Source organism: Cervus elaphus, chromosome 1 (genome assembly GCF_910594005.1).
Source record: "Cervus elaphus chromosome 1, mCerEla1.1, whole genome shotgun sequence".
Taxonomy (NCBI): Eukaryota; Metazoa; Chordata; class Mammalia; order Artiodactyla; family Cervidae; genus Cervus; species Cervus elaphus.
Genome location: NC_057815.1, coordinates 95,071,898 through 95,090,387, shown reverse-complemented (window position 1 = coordinate 95,090,387; position 18,490 = coordinate 95,071,898). Strand labels below are relative to the sequence as shown.

The 18,490-nt window shown below is 39.0% G+C and overlaps 1 protein-coding gene across 1 annotated transcript in view; it reads right to left on the bottom strand.

Annotated features, from left to right (window-relative positions):
* Positions 1-18,490, bottom strand: part of LOC122700608 (fatty acid desaturase 2-like protein FADS2B) — a 52,374-nt gene that overhangs the window by 11,869 nt on the left and 22,015 nt on the right. The window contains exons 3-6 of the mRNA XM_043913605.1: positions 11,231-11,428; positions 9,471-9,572; positions 3,739-3,864; positions 1,298-1,358 (exon numbers count right to left, since the gene is read on the bottom strand). Of these exons, the coding sequence (XP_043769540.1) occupies positions 1,298-1,358; positions 3,739-3,864; positions 9,471-9,572; positions 11,231-11,428 (487 nt within the window). The remainder of the gene's footprint in view (positions 1-1,297; positions 1,359-3,738; positions 3,865-9,470; positions 9,573-11,230; positions 11,429-18,490) is intronic.

Genomic DNA, 18,490 nt, shown 5'->3' with positions numbered 1-18,490 from the left:
TATTATCAGTATTTTCCTATTTTTCCTCCCTACCAAATACCACTGTCCTTTTCTTCTTGATAGTATTTAGTTTATCCAGGATGAGAATCAGAGATACCAGGACCCTTTGATTGGCATCCTGCTTCCCATCCTTCTTGGAAGATCTCCATCCCTGCCTAGTAGCCAGAGTGATGAGATGCCTGTTAAGAATGCCTAATTGCTTTTCTATTTTCTTTTTCATATTTCAAATAGTAAAAGGAGTAAGGCAAGGCTGTATATTGTCACCCTGCTTATTTAACTTATATGCAGAGTACATCATGAGAAGTGCTGGGCTGGAAGAACCACAAGCTAGAATCAAGATTGCTGGGAGAAATATCAATAACCTCAGATATGCAGATGACACCACCCTTATGGCAGAAAGTGAAGAACTAAAGAGCCTCTTGATGAAAGTGAAAGAGGAGAGTGAAAAACTTGGCTTAAAGCGCAACATTCAGAAAACTAAGATCATGGCATCTGGTCCCATCACTTCATGGCAAGTAGATGGAAAAACAGTGGAAACAGTGGCAAATTTTATTTTTTGGGGGCTCCAAAATCACTGCAGATGGTGACTGCAGCCATGAAGTTAAAAGCCACTTACTCCTTGGAAGGAAAGTTACGACCAACCTAGACAGCATATTAAAAAGCAGAGACATTACTTTGCCAACAAAGGTCCATCTAGTCAAGACTATGGTTTTTCCAGTGGTCATGTATGTATGTGAGAGTTGGACTATAAGGAAAGCTGAGCACTGAAGAATTGATGATTTTGAACTGTGGTGTTGGAAAAGACTGGAGAGTCCCTTGGACTGCAAGGAGATCCAAACAGTCCATCCTAAAAGAGATCAGTCCTGAGTGTTCATTGGAAGGACTGATGTTGAAACTGAAACTCCAATACTTTGGACACCTGATGCAAAGAACTGACTCATTTGAAAAGACCCTGATGCTGGAAAAGATTGAAGGTGGGAGAAGAAGGGGACAACAGAGAATGAGATGGTTGGATGGCATTACTGACTCAATGGACATGAGTTTTAGTAAACTCCAGGAGTTGGACAGGGAGGCCTGGCGTGCTTCAGTCCATGGGGTTGCAAAGAGTTGGACATGACTGAGCGACTGAACTAACTTTCATATATCACCTCCCTAAGTCAAAAATAAAACCTGCTGCTTTTCTCAGGTACAGTAAGATGTTGACTGGTCTCTGTGGAAGGATCCCATCCTTCTGGCTTGACGACTGTTTGCTTCAGGGAAACGGGATGAAAAGAAATGTGGTTCCCTGGTGACTCACCCATGTGGAAGTACAGGTGCTGCTTCTCGTAGTCAATGTATTTGATTTTGTTCTTGCCATGCTGAATGAAGAGAGAATAAAACTAAAATAAGAGACAATATCTACTTCTGGTCATTGTATTCAAGGTTGTGTGTATTTGTGTAAATTCTCTATAGAAAGTGCAATCTAGTCAGAGTTCACTCTCAAAATTAAAGTGCTAGAAAATCAGAACTGAAGACTATGGTGTCTTTTCCTTTATTTAAAGTGGGCAGTTCTTGCATGGATGCTTTATTCTATTTGACTACAGGGATTGTGGTCTTCTATTTTTATTATTCCCTTGGAAGTCATTTTGAAAATTTTGTCCTTATATGAAGTAGTGATGGAAAAGACACATTTATGATAAATTTCCAAGCTCTTCTTCAACCAATGTACATAGAATTCTGCTTGCATCTCAGTCTGCATCTCCATTCATCCATTCAATATATATTTATTGAATGGTCACATGAAAAAGGCATGACCCCTAGTGTATGCATCATCATTCATCCTCTGTGTTTCCACTGTGGAACTTATGCTGTGATTTCCTCATTTTAAGGCATGATGATTTTATATATATATATAATCATATTACTGGGAATTTGAGTCATTTTCTAGAGGCCGTCTTAAATAATTAGGCTGTGCCCAATGCATAAAGACAGCAAATATTTTGAGAGGAACCATGTATGAGTGTATTTCCCTTACCTAGAAGATACTTAGTAAGCATTTAGTTGAAAGAATAGATGAATGAGTGATAATTCACACCTCTTCCATAGTTTTAGTATATGTACACACAGTAACAACACTATGAACAGTGTTCAATTTTTACTTTCCCTATTCTTCCCTTTACATATAGATTTCTTCTCTTATTCACATATTAAACTTGATTCTTCTTTTTCTTACTGTGATAAATGAAAAGAAATGTCATGGTGATAAGGTAATAGTAGTTATTTGCAGTTTCTCCCAAGCTTCTGGATAGTTAAGTAGTAGGAAACATGGAAAAGGGAGTGGGTGAGAAGTTTTGCAGAGTTAACAAACATAGGTGAAGGGTTGATTTTTGAGTATCACCCCAAAGGAGAAGTCTAACTCTCCCAGAATGTGAGCATAGGACTTTGCACCTAGAAGATTTAATTAATGGTTATTGAAGGAATGAATGTTTGAAGAAAGTAGTAGAAAGATTGACAGTAAAATGGGAAGAACAGAAACATTTAGGGCTTATCAGAACAATTTTGTTATGAAACAGCTGAATTATACAGTTTAAATATTTCTAAGTGATATAGAGTCACTTCGAAACTTTAATACACAGAAAGCTAAGGCTCTAGGGATTTGTCTCTAGATTGATGGAGAGGTGATGTCTCTAGAATGCAGTCTCCATTATCTGTGAAGAAGCAGCATGTGAACTGGATACAGTTCTACAGAAGGCACTTCTGGAGGGGGTCAGGGGTCATGAACTCCAGTGAGACAAATCTCCATTGCTGTAAGGGAATGAGGAGAGAAGTCAAAATGTCATAAGTCTAGTGATCAGCCTAGGAATTCACAAATATCAGAGTTCTGACTTGTTTGTGGAGTCATTGTGAAGAACGACTGACTGAAGACTACACTCATGTTTTTGTTTTTTGTTTTTCCTTTAAATCTATGAAAGAAACTTTTTTCTTAATTGGAAGAAGGTTGTCTTCCAAAACTGGGAAAACCTATTTTCAGAAAGTTGCACCATTCTGGTTACCACAAAGTCTAGGCAGCAACTGACTAAGCTACACTCTTTTGTTTTATGAAAACTAAATTCTTCCAGAAGGAGATAGAGCTTCTTCTTAAGCACCTGACTCTCAGGATCCATCATTTCCCCTTGAGGAAAGATACCTTACTATGGTTATCCTTACACTTCTATGTTGAAAGAAGACTCTTTTCTAAAAAAACATGGTAATAATCCTTATATGCTGATTTTTAAGTTGAGGTTAAAAAAAATTCAATAGCTGAGACATTCTGGAGTTTGCCTTTCTTTGCTTAAGAAGTCTGAATTAGAAGCAAGGTCACTAAGTGTCTTATGAGTTTCATGTATAAATGAACCAAAATGAACCTAAACTAAAAATAACAGCTTAGTTTCTTCTAGCAGCTAGAATTAGTTGATGTAATTAGATATTTAGATATTTGTGTTTTAGCACTTGTTGAAGCTACTGCCATGTCTTCTGTGAATGAGTTGGACTGAATGATCTTTAAGGTCACAGAGTCATTCACTCTGCATCTTCTTCTATTCTTAGAACCCCAGATTCAGTTATTTCAAATCTATATTCTGGACTTAAAAGAAGAAGAGATGCTCTGAAAGCGTGCTTGAAGCCAGAACCTTCAGCCTGTTCTCCCCAAGACAAGGGTGTAGAGCTTTCCAAGAACCACTTTCTGGAACATTTTCCAGTGCTCAGGATTTCTAAACATACCTCAACAGGTGTCAAATCTCCAACAATAAAAAGTGGGCCTACATCAATATCTGGGTCTTTGGTGTCGATGTTTGTTTTTACATGGTGTTGGAAGTGTCGGTTATTCCACCATTTTGTAGACAGGCCCTGAGGAGAAGAGAGCGTTTATTAGCTGCAAGATTTCTCACCTGAAATATCACTCACTATCAGAGTCTTCTGCCTGCATCTCAAAAGTCAAAATAAGATATTGACTCCTTGAAATTGCCACCCCCGCCCCCACCACCACTTGGTCACAGACTGATTCATTGGATATAGGCTCTAAAAGTCTATGAACAAAAAATTATCTGATCCAGGAACACAAATTTAGGTTAAAACAACTCCTGATAAGGAAGAAGAATAAAAGTCTGTTGAAATGAAATGTTATTTCATTCTCACTTAAAAAAGATACATGAATATAAGTAGGGAAGAAATTATTCTTATTTTACAAATAAAGAAACATCAGTTCCAAGACTTTAATTATGGCACACACAAAAAAAGTGGCCCCAGGAATCCTACTTCAATGAATATTTTAAAGAAGCATAGATCTGAAATCATCTCCTAGGTGGGCTTGCCTCAGATCATTGCATGTTCAAGGCTCTCATAAAGCATAAATGAGAATAAAGATATTCATATCTGAAGACATACTAATCTGATTAGGCTGTTTGAGATTTTTCTCTCTTTCAGTGAAAACCTGAAGGTTTTAATAGAGCAAAGAATTTGGAAACTCATCAACCTAGTTTCATCCACTGGATGTACAAATACTGCTGTGTGTTTGGGCAAATTATCCAACCTATGAGGTTCAATTTCATCTTTAGTGAATATAATATAATGACATTTATATCTATGGGTTATTTGAGGAGACATGAAATGCTGCAGGTAGAATGTTGTCATGTTGACATACTCCATTTCTCCTCTCTTCCCCTATTACATTAATCATTTATGGAAGAATAAGCAGTAGTCAGAGTTTTTATTGTGTATTTGATCTCTCTCAATAACTGCTGTTTTAGATCTGCACTATTCAATATAGTAGCCATTAACCACATGTGGCTACTGAGCACTTAAAATGTGACCAGTTAAATTAAGGTGGACTTTGTAAGTGTATAATGCATAATACATACTGGATTCGAAGCCTCAGAATAAAAAAAGGAAGTGTAAAATATATTAATTTCTATACTGATTACATGTTGAAATGAAAATGTTTTTAATATGTGTGGGCATCATAAAGTTACCTTTTAAAATGTGGCTATTAGAAAATTTAAAATGACTCATGCCATTTTAATGTGGCTTGCATTACATTACTGTTGGACTCCGCTGGCTTAGACCCTGTACATCTATGGGGAAACTAAACTAAACATGAGGGAAGGGGGTTGAGTTTGTTTGAAAATCTGTAGGCATTAGCACTGCCTCTCCATAGTCTTTGTTGCAGAGACCTCTCTTAGCAAACCCCTCTGACCCCATCCATCAGGAGGGATATTATTTCCTTACCTTGCATACTCCCTAACACCCTTACTGTGGAATCTCTCCCACCACCTCGGGTCTCTCTTCTGAATCTCAGTCTTGCAAGAGCAATCACTTTCCATACATTTCGTGTTGGGAATCATAAACTCAACAGGTACTCGTCAAAGTCCTGGGACTCCACTGCTCTCTATAATTCTCTCATCAAATTGCATACCACCGACTCACTCTTACAGTTGGACACTCATTATTCACCCATTCATTATTTGTTTTAAAGTTTGTCTATGTGTCAGATACCAAGCCAGGAATCTGGAACAGAAAGGTAGCTATGATAAAATGGCGTTCCCACACTGTGAAACATACAGTCTAACAGGAGCAGTAGACAGTTACACGCGGACACTGTGAAAAGAAATTGTTCTCTGTTTCCATGTAAACCTTTTAGTCAATGACCATCTGTGGAAACTGGTAATACGAAAGATAAGTATCCAGGCTTTGTACTGAAACGATCCTGAATTTAAATTCATTCTACTAGGTGTTGCCTTGGACAGCTTCCTCATCTATAAAATGGACAACATTATGGAAAGGATTGTTGGAAATAACATGCTTGACACTTCCCCCGTTAAAAATATTTTGGGATTTAGTCATGGAAATAGCAAGGAAATTTTTAACTTCAAATATTCTGCCTCTTTATCTCTATAATAATACTTGCTCCTCATAGTTTTCAAAGTATGCATACTGGGTTTGGGTTAAAAATATGCTCTGAGGAGTTCTTTCTGATTTTAGAACTGCACAGAAGTCTAAAACATATGCAGATATTTTGTGGGCTCTTTTATTGTGCAAACACTGCAAAGACCAGAACATGTATATTGTTGCACAGCAAGTGAATGAAAATTCCAGAGAATCTCACTATCTGTGCCTTTTCAAGGGGAAAAGTATATTGACATAAAATCCAGTTTTGAAATTAATAATTGTGATACATGTATAAAGTGAGGATGTTGCTGTTTATGTTATACTTTTGTTACCTCCTTCCTGGCCACAGGTAATTTTCTCTCCTGAACAAAGTTGAACCCTATATTCAGTTTGCTTATAAATCCTTGGTTTTGCCTGCAAAAAGGCTGAGTACACATGATTTTCTTTTTGAACAATTTTCCCTTTACTGATTCTGTTCATGAATCATCAAGGTTATATTTATTTCAACTAGTACAAATTGTTTCTGAAGACATAGTTTATAGAAAGCTATGTACAGATTTCCCCTTCATGGCTTACAGCCTTTTTGTGGTGAAGGGGCTTGCAAAACTCAATGGATCTATGAGCCATACTGTGCAGGGCCATCCGAGATAGATGGGTTATGGAGAAGAGTTCTGACAAAACATGGTCCAGTGGAGGAGGGGATGGCACACCACTCCAGTATTCTTTCCTTGAAAACTCCATGAACAGTATGAAAAGGCAAAAAGCTATGACACTGTAAGATGAGACCCCCAGGTTGGGAGATGTCCAATATGCTACTGAGGAGGAGCAGAGGAATAGCTCCGGAGAGAATTAACAGGCTTGATGAATGTGGAAGCAAGGCTCAGCTGTGGATGTGTCTGGTGGTACATGTAAAGACCAATGCTGTAAAGAACATTGCGACTCCATGAACTGTATCCTGCAGGCTCCTCTGTCCATGGAATTCTCCAGGCAAGATTACTGAAGTAAGTTGTCATGCCCTTCTCCAGGGGATCTTCCCAGGTTCAGTCTCGAGGATCGAACCTGGGTCTCCTGCAATGCAGACAGATTCATTACTGTGAGCCACTTGGGAAGCCTACAACATTGTGTAGGAACCTCGACTGTTAGATCCATGAATGAATCAAAGTAAATTGAATGTGGTCAAGCAAGAGATGACAAGAGTGAATATGGACATCTTCTGGGGAAGATATCATCAATCTCAGATATGCAGATGATACCACTGTAATGGCAGAAAACAAAGAAGATCTAAAGAGCCTCTTGATGACTGTAAAAGAACAGATTGAAAAAGCTGTCTTAAAACTCAACATTAAAAAAACTAAGATCATGGCATCCAGCCCCATCACTTCATGGCAAATAGATGGGAGAAAAGTTGAAAGAGGGACAGAATTTATTTTCTTGGGCTCCAAAATCACTATGGAGGGTGACTGCAGTCATGAAATTAAAAGAACCTTGCTCCTTGGAAGGAAAGCTGTGACAAACCTAGACAGCATATTAAAAAGCAGAGACAATACTTTGTTGACAAAAGTTTGTATAGTCAAAGCTATGGTTTTTCCAGTAGTCATCTATAGATGTGAGAGTTGGAACATAAAGAAGGCTGAGCATGGAAAAATTGATGCTTTCAAATTGTGGTGGTGAAGAAGACTCTTGAGAATCCCTTGGACTGTACGGAGATCAAACTGGTCAATCCTAAAGGAAATAAACCCTGTCTATTTATTGAAATGACTGACGCTGAGGCTCCAATACTTTGACCACCTGATGTGAAGAGATGACTCACTGGAAAAGACCCTGATTCTGGGAATTATTGAAGGCAAGAGGAGAAGAGGGTGACAGAGGATGAAATGGTTGGATGGCATCACTGACTCACTGGACATGAGTTTGAGCAAACTCTGGCAGAGTTAAGGGTAGGGAAGCCTGGTGTGCTGCATACCATGGGGTTACAAAGAGTTAGATAGTACTTAGGGATTGAACAACTACAACAATGTAGAAATTTGAGCCAATGTAAAGCAGTGATTTTTTTAAAAAGCACCACCAAGTGTGGAACTGATTTGAAATATTGCATTTACTGGCACCACATCAACTGCATCTTCAGGGCAACTGAGTCTCACCTTTCCTCTTATTACTCAGAACAGGGGTGAGAAACTGCAGGCATCCATAAACTGAGACTCACAACAACATAATCATCTCAGCTTTTATTCTGTGGTAAAGATTTCCAAGTGAATCCAAAACACTTCATACATCTAAGACTGGTGGAGAGAAGGCAGAATAGTGTGCCTGCAAGAATTTTCTGGTTAAATATACCATGTCATATAAAATTACAATATTATTATTCACTCTAACCATTTTGAAGACAGACCTAGTTCTCATATGAATCCAGATCCAATTCTGTATGATTCAGTCTACTTAAGCTTCAATTTTCTCAACTGGAAACTGTGTAGATAAGATGATGGTTCTAAGTATGTTCCAACTCAATATAAACTGTCTGTGTTAAAGGAAAACAGTCTCTGAATCATGACTTATGAGTTTTTTCTAAAACAACCTGGCTTGTGTACAAAGATTTGACTTATTGGAAGGCTGAAGGGCATTTCCCCCTTTCTGGGCCAGAGAATATAGTCACCTAAATCTAGAATGTCATAGAAAAGCTGAGATCCAGTTTAACTCCTAATATTAGAGATGAGAACACTGAGGGCCAGAGATAGAATCTGACTTAATTCACGGCTGTGCAGTGAGCATTATCAGCACCAGGGCTAAAACCAACTCTCATCAGTCGTTGAGCTGTTACCTAGGTTTATCCATCAGTTGGTCCGTCCATCCATCATTCCATCCCTTCCTTCCTTCACTCAACAAATGCTTATGAAAGGTCTACTGCGTGCCAGGCACTCTGCTAAGTGCTGCATTGCAGGGGTGCGTAGGGCGGTGTGCCTGTCCTCCTGGAGCAGATGTGAGGGGGATAAGACCAACTGCCCTCATTGCCATCTGCTTTTTCTAGCAGACTGAGTTTGCAACCCTCAACTCTTGAACAGAGTCTTCTGACCTTTCTTGGTTACTCTTTCTCCTTATTTTTATCTATTCTTCTGCATCTTTTCCTTTAATTCTTCATAACCCTTCCTGGACTAATCAGGATTGCTGGATTCACCTAGCTTCCCATTAGTACATATACAGACTCTTTCTGAGAATATTCCTACTTATGACTTTACAGGGCACATCTTCTCCTGAGAGGTGGTTCCTTAATGAGTACCAGGGATTGGGCCAAATACTTATTGGTTAGAAGCAACACTGGAACTTCTTAAATAAAAATAAACCTTTCCTCCTAAACATTTAAAATTTAATTTTAGCATATATGCTATAGTGTTTGTGTGTTTGTGTGTGTGTGTGTGTATACATCTAGTACCTACATTGTTAGGATATTTACACTTATTTGCGAGGTGTGAACAAACATTTTTGCTGTTATAAGTGCACAGCCAGACACTCTTGGAAACCACTGCTTACAAAAATGACTTTCACAAATCTCATCATGCTCCTGGAACATTCTGTACCTTGAGATGACCCATCACAAATTTTTGCATCAGGTGGTTCCACTTGGACTTCTTAAATATGGAAAGGTGTCCCATGTCATGTTGCAGAAACATACTCTGAGCCTAGAAGAGACAGGGCTGCTGTCAGAGATAGTGACAAGGTAAGAAGAAAGTAGTAAGTGAGCCTGCTGGCAGATTTGGGAATCCATGAGAACAGTGGGAGATCTCATCTGACCTCAAGCCAAGTGTGTATCTATCACACTTGCTGAGTTCTTTCCCATCTCTGCCTAGAATGCTCTTCTCTCCACTGTCAGAAATGTCCAGGGTGGATTGGAAGGAGGATGCCTTTGGAGTCAGGCTGACTAGGGCTCTGAACTGGCCTTCGCCACTTTACAAGTTGTAAAACTCTTGGCAAGTTACTCATTAGCTCTAAACTCAGTTCGTCATCCAATGTGCTGTGCTGTGTTTAGTCGCTCAGTTGTGTCCGACTCTTTGTGACCCCATGGGCTATATCCTCTGTCCATGGGTATTCTCCAGGTGAGAATACTGGGTTGCCATGCCCTCCTCCAGGGGATCTTCCCAACCCAGGGATTGAATCCAGGTCTCTCGCATTGCAGGTGGATTCCTTACCACCTGAACCACCAGGGAAGCCCATGAGTAAGGATTATAATACTGTACTCACTGGGGTGTCATAGAGCTAAAACACATGTAAAGTTACCGCTAATACTAAGAACCCAAACAAATGTTTGTTTCCTTTCTTGTTTCCAAAAGTGGCTTTTCAAGCAATAAAGCAGGTTGGCTTTTCAAGAAAAAGAAATTGACCTATGAAGTTTTGGTATTAACATTGATGTCATTTCTCTATGAAATCATCCCCAGTTGCCCCAGTTAGAATTAATGCCTGTTTCTGCTTAAACAGCACATGCTTGTTTCTTTCCCTTCTGCCTTGTATCCAGTCTAGATATCTAAATGACCAGCTCCCCCACTGGATGACTGTTTCCCAAGGGCAGCGTCAGGTGCATTTCCTTTTCTGTCCACAATACAGTATTGGGCTTATCTTCAGAGACCTGAAGTAGATATGTGCTTCATTCAACAAGGATTTATCAACTGCCCTGCTACACACCAGTTGCTGATTGCCATTTCTGGCAGAATCTACATGATTCTATTATCATGTAATAAGATGTAGTCTCTGCTCTTCATAGTCTGGTGTATTAATAAATGTTGGTGGGAATGTGGCTTTTGGTTAGGCTCTCTTAGGGAATTTTTTTAAAAACATATCTAGCTTCTTTTTAAAAGAATTTTTACTGTGAAACACATTATGTGTAAGTAGTGACTAAATATAAAGGTAAAAATATGTTGTGTATGCATATAGTCTTTAATAAAATCATTGAACAATCATAAAAAATGTTGGTTGGTAAATAAATGAAAAGTAAAGATGAGTGTTTTGTGTCTGGGAGCAGAACTTCAGTTACTGACGCTTTGTGGATAAAACTGGGCAAAGAGTAGTAACTGACATGAATATTTACCACATGCCAGTCTCTGTGCTAGGTACACTACAGAGTAACTTGTTTAGTCCTTCTCAGAATATTTCCATAAGAAAATTGTTACCCCATGTTACAGAAAACAGAACTGGGACCCAGAGTGGTTTGGTAGCTTGCTGGTGTCAGACACTGATAAGTAACTTGCCAGGAAGTGCCAGGCAGCTGCTGACACCAGCGTAAAGAGAAGAAAAAATTCTGCGGCTTCCCATGAAGTAACAGCCCAGGCTTATGATACTGACTTACCTGAGCAACTGTGAGAAGACAGGAAATGAATATTGTGATAAGCCAACCACTGCCAAAATGCCACACTATTACCCAAGCCAGGGCTTCCAAAATCAAGATCTGGGCAAAGTGAAGGAAGAAGAACCCCAGGTTGGCTTTGAACATATTCATGGTCTCTAATGTCCTCCGCAGTTCTTGGAAATCTTCCACCAACTGGGACTGTGAGATAAACATGCAAGAAAGAAATTAGTTCCTTCAGCGGAGAGGGAGCACAGATGAACATAATTATTAATCTATTTTATCAATGTATAATGCCTTAATTTTAAGAATAAACATTTATTTAATAAATAAAATTAAGCATAATTTAAACAAAAAAAAAGAAACCTAAAAAAAATTAGCAAAAAGCTAAATGCTTAAAACAAGTTATGATAATTTTTTTTTTTTTTTTTTTCTGGAGAAGAGACAGATGAGTAGTGATTTGTAAACTGTCCTCAAATGGTTATAGGACATATAATTTACCTTTTTTTGTGTGGATGGGGAAGTTCAGTGAACAGATACATAACTCTAACAATTCTCTTTTTAACTGATTAAAAAAATTCTTGATGCAGATCATTTCTTTTGAAGTCTTTATTGAATTTGTGGCAATATTGCTTTTTATTTATTTATTTATTTATTTTTTGCTGTGAGGCATGTGCGATCTTGGTTCCCTGACAAGGGATCAAACCTGCATCCCCTGCATTGAAAGAAGTCTTAATGACTGCGCTGCCAGGGAATCCCCCGAAAAGTAGTTTTCTACTTTTCAAAACAAAGAGTTTTATTGATATGTAGGTGATGAACAATGTTGCATTGGTCTCACGTATACAGCAAATGATATATATGTGTGTATATATATACACGTTGTTTCTTCAGAATCTATTCCATTGTAGACCATTATGAGATACTGAACATAGATCCCTGCCAAACAGTTGGTCCTTGTTGCTTGTCTGTTTTATATGTAGAAGTGTGTATTTATTAATAATAGTTGTCTTTTTAAATCAATGTGTTGTTTGATCTCTGATCATACTTTCGGGATCTTTGCTATCTATACAGATCTCTGTTACTTTCTATGTTATCAGCTATTTAGCATGTGCAAAAGACTCCTTTAGGAAAGATAGAGTTCACTTAGATGAGCTCAAAGGATGAATTTCCTGTGAGATGCTCAGAAGCCCTACAGGAATGATACAGGGTCTCCTGTGGTATTAGCGTGTGTGTCCATTGGTTGGAGGAGTCCTGATTCTGTGTACAAGTACTGTGCTTATGTATGTACGTCAAGTACTAGCACTGATTTACGAACTTGCACATACTCGAGAGTCAGTGAAAGGCCTGGGAAGAAATATCTCCTTAGCCTAATAACTATAATGTGCTCAAAACTCAGACTGTTGAGAAAGTGACCAGGGTATAAGAATGGAAACTTGATTGTTCAGATGTAAAAGAGAAGAGAAATTTGAAATAATAATAAAAAAGAGCTATGAGCATAATCCTAGAAGCAAGAAAATTCATTTCAAAATTCACTGATAAAACTTTTAAATGATCCAATGCCTGGGAAAGGTCTGGATGGGCTCATCTCTAGAGGCCCAATGAACATCAGATTCTTGCAGCCATAGATAACTTTAATAGATCACACAAATGTGCTAGTCCACAAAAGAGTCTGAAATAGTGTACTTGGGTACAAAAATCAAAAATGAAAGATGCTCTCTGTTCATTTCCAAGGGAAACCGTTCATATCAGAGTAATGCAAGTCTGAGCTCTGATCACTAATGCTGAAGAAGCTGGAGTTGGATGGTTCTCTGAAGACCTACAAGACCTGCTAGAACTAACACCAAGAAAAGATGTCCTTTTCATCATCAGTTCAGTTCAGTGGCTCAGTCGTGCAACCAAATGGACTGCTGCAAGCTAGGCTTCCCTGTCCATCACCAACTCCCGGAGCTTACTCAAACTCATGTCCACTTAGGTGGTGATTCCATCCAACCATCTCATCCTCTGTCATCCCCTTCTCCTCCCACATTCAATCTATCCCAGCATCAGGGTCTTTGCAAATGAGTCAGTTCTTTGCATCAGGTGGCCAAAGTATTGCAGTTTCAGCTTCAGCATCAGTCCTTCCAATGAATATTCAGGACTGATCTCCTTTAGGATGGACTGGTTGGATCTCCTTGCAGTCCAAGGGACTCTCAAGATTCTTCTCCAACACCACAGTTCAAAAGCATCATTTCTTCAGTGCTTAGTTTTCTTTCATCCTAAGGGATTAAAATGCAAAAGTAGGAAGTCAAAAGGTACCTGGAGGAACAGGCAAGCATGGCCTTGGAGTACAAAGTGAAGCTGGGCAGATGCTAACAGAGTTTTGCGAAGAGAACACACTGGTGATAACAAACACCCTCTTCCAACAACATAATAGATGACTCTACACATGGACATTACCAGATGGTCAATACCGAAATCAGATTGATTATATTCTTTGCAGCCAAAGATAGAGAAGCTCTATATATCAGCAAAAACAAGACCGGGAGCTGATTATGGCTCAGATCATGAAGTCCTTATTGCCAAATTCAGACTTAAATTGAAGAAAGTAGGGAAAACCACTAGGCCATTCAGGTGTGAACTTGCAGTTATACAGTGGAAGTGAGAAATAGATTCAAGGGATAAGATCTGATAGACAGTGCCTGAAGAACTATGGACAGAGGTTCATAATATTGTACTGGAGGTGGTGATCAAAATCATCCCCAAGGAAAAAAAGTGCAAAACGGCAAAGTGAAGCCTGAAGAGGTCTTACAAATAGCTGAGAAAAGAAGAGAAGTGAAAGGCAAAGGAGAAAAAGAAAGATATACCTACCTGAATGCAGAGTTCCAGAGAATAGCAGGGAGAGATAAGAAAGCCTTCCTCAGCAATCAATGCAAAGACATAGAGGAAAACAATAGAATGGAAAAGGCTGGAGATCTCTTCAAGAAAATTAGATATACCAAGGGAAAATTTCATACAAAGATGGGCTCAATATAAGGGACAGAAATGATATGGACATAACAGAAGCAGAAGATATCAAGAAGAGGTGGCAAGAATACACAGAAGAACTGTACAAAAAAGATCTTAATGAACCAGATAACCACGATGGTGTTGTGATCACTCACCTACAGCCATACATGCAGGAGTGTGCAGTCAAGTGGGCCTTAGGAAGCATCACTACCAACAAAGGTAGCAGAAGTGATAGAATTCCAGCTGAGCTATTTCAAATCCTAAAAGATGATGCTGTTAAAGTGCTGCATTTAATATGCCAGCAAATTTGGGAAACTCAGCAGTGGCCACAGGACTTGAAAAATCAATTTTCATTCTAATCCTAAAGAAAGGCAATGCCAAAGGATATTCAAACTTCTGCACAATTGCAATCATTCCACACGCTAACAAAGTAATGCTTAAAATTCTCCAAGGAGGCTTCAACAGTACATGAACTGAGAACATCCAGATGTTCAAGTTGGGTTTAGAAGAGGCAGAGGAAGCAGAAATCAAATTGCTAACATCTGTTGGATCATAGAGAAAGCAAAGGAATTCCAAAAGACATCTACTTCTGCTTCACTGACAATGCTAAAGCCTTTAACCATGTGGATCACAAAAAACTGGAAAATTCTTCAATAGCTGGGAATACCAGAGTGCCTTACCTACCTCCTGAGCAACCTGTATGCAGGCCAAGAAGCAACAGTTAGAACTGGACATGGAACAATGGAGTGGTTCCAAATTGAGAAAGGAGTCCATCAAGGCTGTGTTTTGTCACCCTGCTTATTTAACTTCTATGCAGAGGGCATAATGAAAAATGTTGGGCTAGATGAAGCAGAAGCTAGAATCAAGATTGCCAGGAGAAATATCAATAACCTCAAATATGCAGATGACACCACCCTTATGGCAGAAAGTGAACAGGAACTAAAGAGCCTCTTGATGAAGGTGAAAATTAGAGTGAAAAAGCTGGTTTAAAGTGCAACATTCAAAAATGAAGATAATGGCAACCAGTCCCATGATTTCATGACAAACAGATGGGGTAAACAATTAAAATAATGACAGACTTTAGTTTCTTGGGCTCGAAAATCACTGCAGATTGTGACTGCAGCCATGGAACTAAACTTTGCTTGCTCCTTGGAAGAAAAGCAGTGACAAACCTAGACAACATATTAAAAAGCAGAGACATTACTTTGCCAACAAATGTTTGTCTAGTGAAAGCTATGGTTTTTCCTGTAGTCATGTTTGGATGTGAGAATTGGACTATAAAGAAGTTTGAGCACCGAAGAATTGATGGTTTTGAACTGTGGTGTTGGAGAAGACTCTTGAGAGTCTCTTGGACAGCAAGGAGATCAAACCAGTCCATCCTAAAGGAAATCAGTCCTGAATATCCATTGGAAGGGCTGATGTTGAAGCTGCAGTTCCAAATTTGGCCACCTAATAGGAAGAGCTGACTCATTTGAAAAGACCCTGATGCTGGGAAAGATTGAAGGCACAAGGAGAAGGGGATGACAGAGAATGAGATGGCTGCATGGGCATCACTGACTCAATGGATATGAGTTTGAACAAGCTCCGGGAAATGGTGAAGGACAGGGAAGCCTGCTGTGCTGCAGTCCATGAGGTCACAATGCGTCACACAACCTAGTGACTGAACAATAGTAACAGAGCATTTCTGTGATTTTACCATCACGTTCACTGTACTGTTGGGGTCACTAAGCCCAGAAGGGTGGTTAATGTGAAGTCCGCCGCAAGTGATGGAAGCTGGACTTAAGCCTGTACTTCCTGACTTTCAGTTCTGTGCTCAAACACTAATTGTCTACATACATATCTCTGGGTAATCACAGATGCACAAAGAAAATTCATATCAGATCTCTACCCTCAGGGATCAGTACTGTTTTAGATAATAATTATAGCTCTCAGCCATGAATGGGATTATCTTTTCCTTAGAGAAAATATTTAGGAAAAACAACTAAACTCTGCACCATTTTCTCTTTTTAGCCTAGGGCATCCTGCCCTAAATGATTCTGTAAATTTAGAGGCTTGTAAATTACTTGTGTGCCTGTTGAGTTTATTATAATTACAGTATCTAAAGTTTATTGGACACTTGCCACATTCCAGACACTGTTCTAAGCATTTTAAATGCCTTTAACTCTTTCAGTAATCTCCCAATATCACTTAATGTGGTTTGTTCTATTGTTGCTATTTTACAGAGAGAGAAACTGAACCACAGACAGGTTTGGTAACTGGCCTAGACTCATATCCCACAGTCTCAAGCCCTTCAAAGTCAGGGTCCCAGGATGGATGGGCCATGGTAGAAAGTTGTGACCAAACGTGGTCAGAAGGGAATGGCAAACCACTTCAGTATTCTTGCCTCAAGAATCCCATGAACAGTATGAAAAGGCTAAAGCTATGAAACTGAAACAGGAGCCTCCCAGGTAAGTAGATATCGAAATTGCTACTGGGGAAGAGTAGAGAAATAGCTCCAGAAAGAATATGAGACTAGGCCAAGGCAGAAATGACGCCCAGTTATGGATATGTTTAATGGCGAAAGTAAAGTCCAATGAAGAAAACAACAATATTGCATAGGGACCTGGAAAGTTAGGTCCATGAATTAAGATAAACTGGACATGGTCAAGCAGGAGATGGCAAGAGTGAACATCAGCATTTTAGGAATCAGTGAACTACAATGTATGGGAATGGGTGAATTTAATTCACATGACTATTATATTTACTACTGTCAGCAAGAATCCCTTATAAGAAATGGAGTAGCAATCATATTCAACAAAAGAGTCTAAAATGCAGTACCTGGGTGCAGTCTCAAAAATGAGAGTATGACCTCTGTTTGATTCCAAGGCAAACCATTCAGTGTCACAGTAATCCAAATCTATACCCCCACCACTAATGCTGAAGAAGCTGAAGTTGAATGGTTCTCTGAAGACCTACCAGACCTTCTAGAACTGACACCAAAACAAGATGTCCTTTTTGTCATAGGGAATTGGAATGCAAAAGTAGGAAGTCAAGAGACACCTGGAGTAATAGGCAAGCTTGGCCTTGGAGTACAAAATGAAGCCAGGCAAAGGCTAACAAATTTTTGCCAAGAGAATGCACTGGTCATAGCAAACACTCTCTTCCAATAACACAAGAAACGACTCTATACATGGCTATCACCAGATCATCAATGCTGAAATCAGATTGATTATATTCTTTGCAGCCAAAGATGGAGAAGCTCTATACATCAGCAAAAACAAGACCAGGAGCTGATTATGGCTCAGATCATGAACTCCTTATTACAAAATTCAGACTCAAATTGAAGAAAGTAGGGAAAACCAGTAGGCCATTCAGGTATGAAGTTGCAGTTATACAGTGGAAGTGACAAATAAATTCAAGGGATAAGATCTGATAGATTGTCTGAAGAACTATGGACAGAGGTTCATAACATTGTACTGGAGGCGATGAGCAAAATCATCCCCAAGGAAAAGAAATGCAAAAAGGCAAAATGGTGTCAGAGGAGGTCTTGCAAATAGCTGAGAAAAGAAGAGAAGTGAAAGGCAAGGAGAAAAGGAAAGATATACCCAACTGAATGCAGATTTCCAGAGAATAGCAAGTAGCGATAAGAAAGCATTCTTATGCGAACAAAGCAAGAAGCAGAGGAAAATAATATAATGGAAAACACTAGAGATCTCTTCAACAGAATTGGAGATGTCAAGGGAACATTTCATGCAAAGATGGGCACAATAAAGGACAGAAATGGTAAAGACCTAACAGAAAAGAAGCTATTAAGAAGATGAGGCAAGAATAAATAGAATTATACAAAAAAGCTCTAATGATCCAGATAACCACGATCGTATGGTCATTCACCTAGAGCCAGACATTTTGGAGTGTGAAGTCAAGTGGGCCTTAGAAAGCACTGATATGAACAGAGCTAATGGAGGTGACTTAGTGCTAATGGAGGTGGTGGAATTCCAGCTGAACTACTTCAAATCCCAAAAGAAAATGCTATTATAGTGTTACACTTGATATGTCAGGAAATTTGGAAAACTCAGCAGTGGCCACAGGACTTGAAATATCAATTGTCATTCCAATTCCAAAGGAAGGCAATGACAAAGAACATTCAAAGTACCGCATAATTGCTCTCACTTCACATGCTAGCAAGGTAATGCTCAAAATCCTTCAAATTAGCCTTCAACAGTACATGAACTGAGAACTTACAGATATACAAGTTGGATTTAGAAAAGGCAGAGGAACCAAAGATCAAATTACCAATAT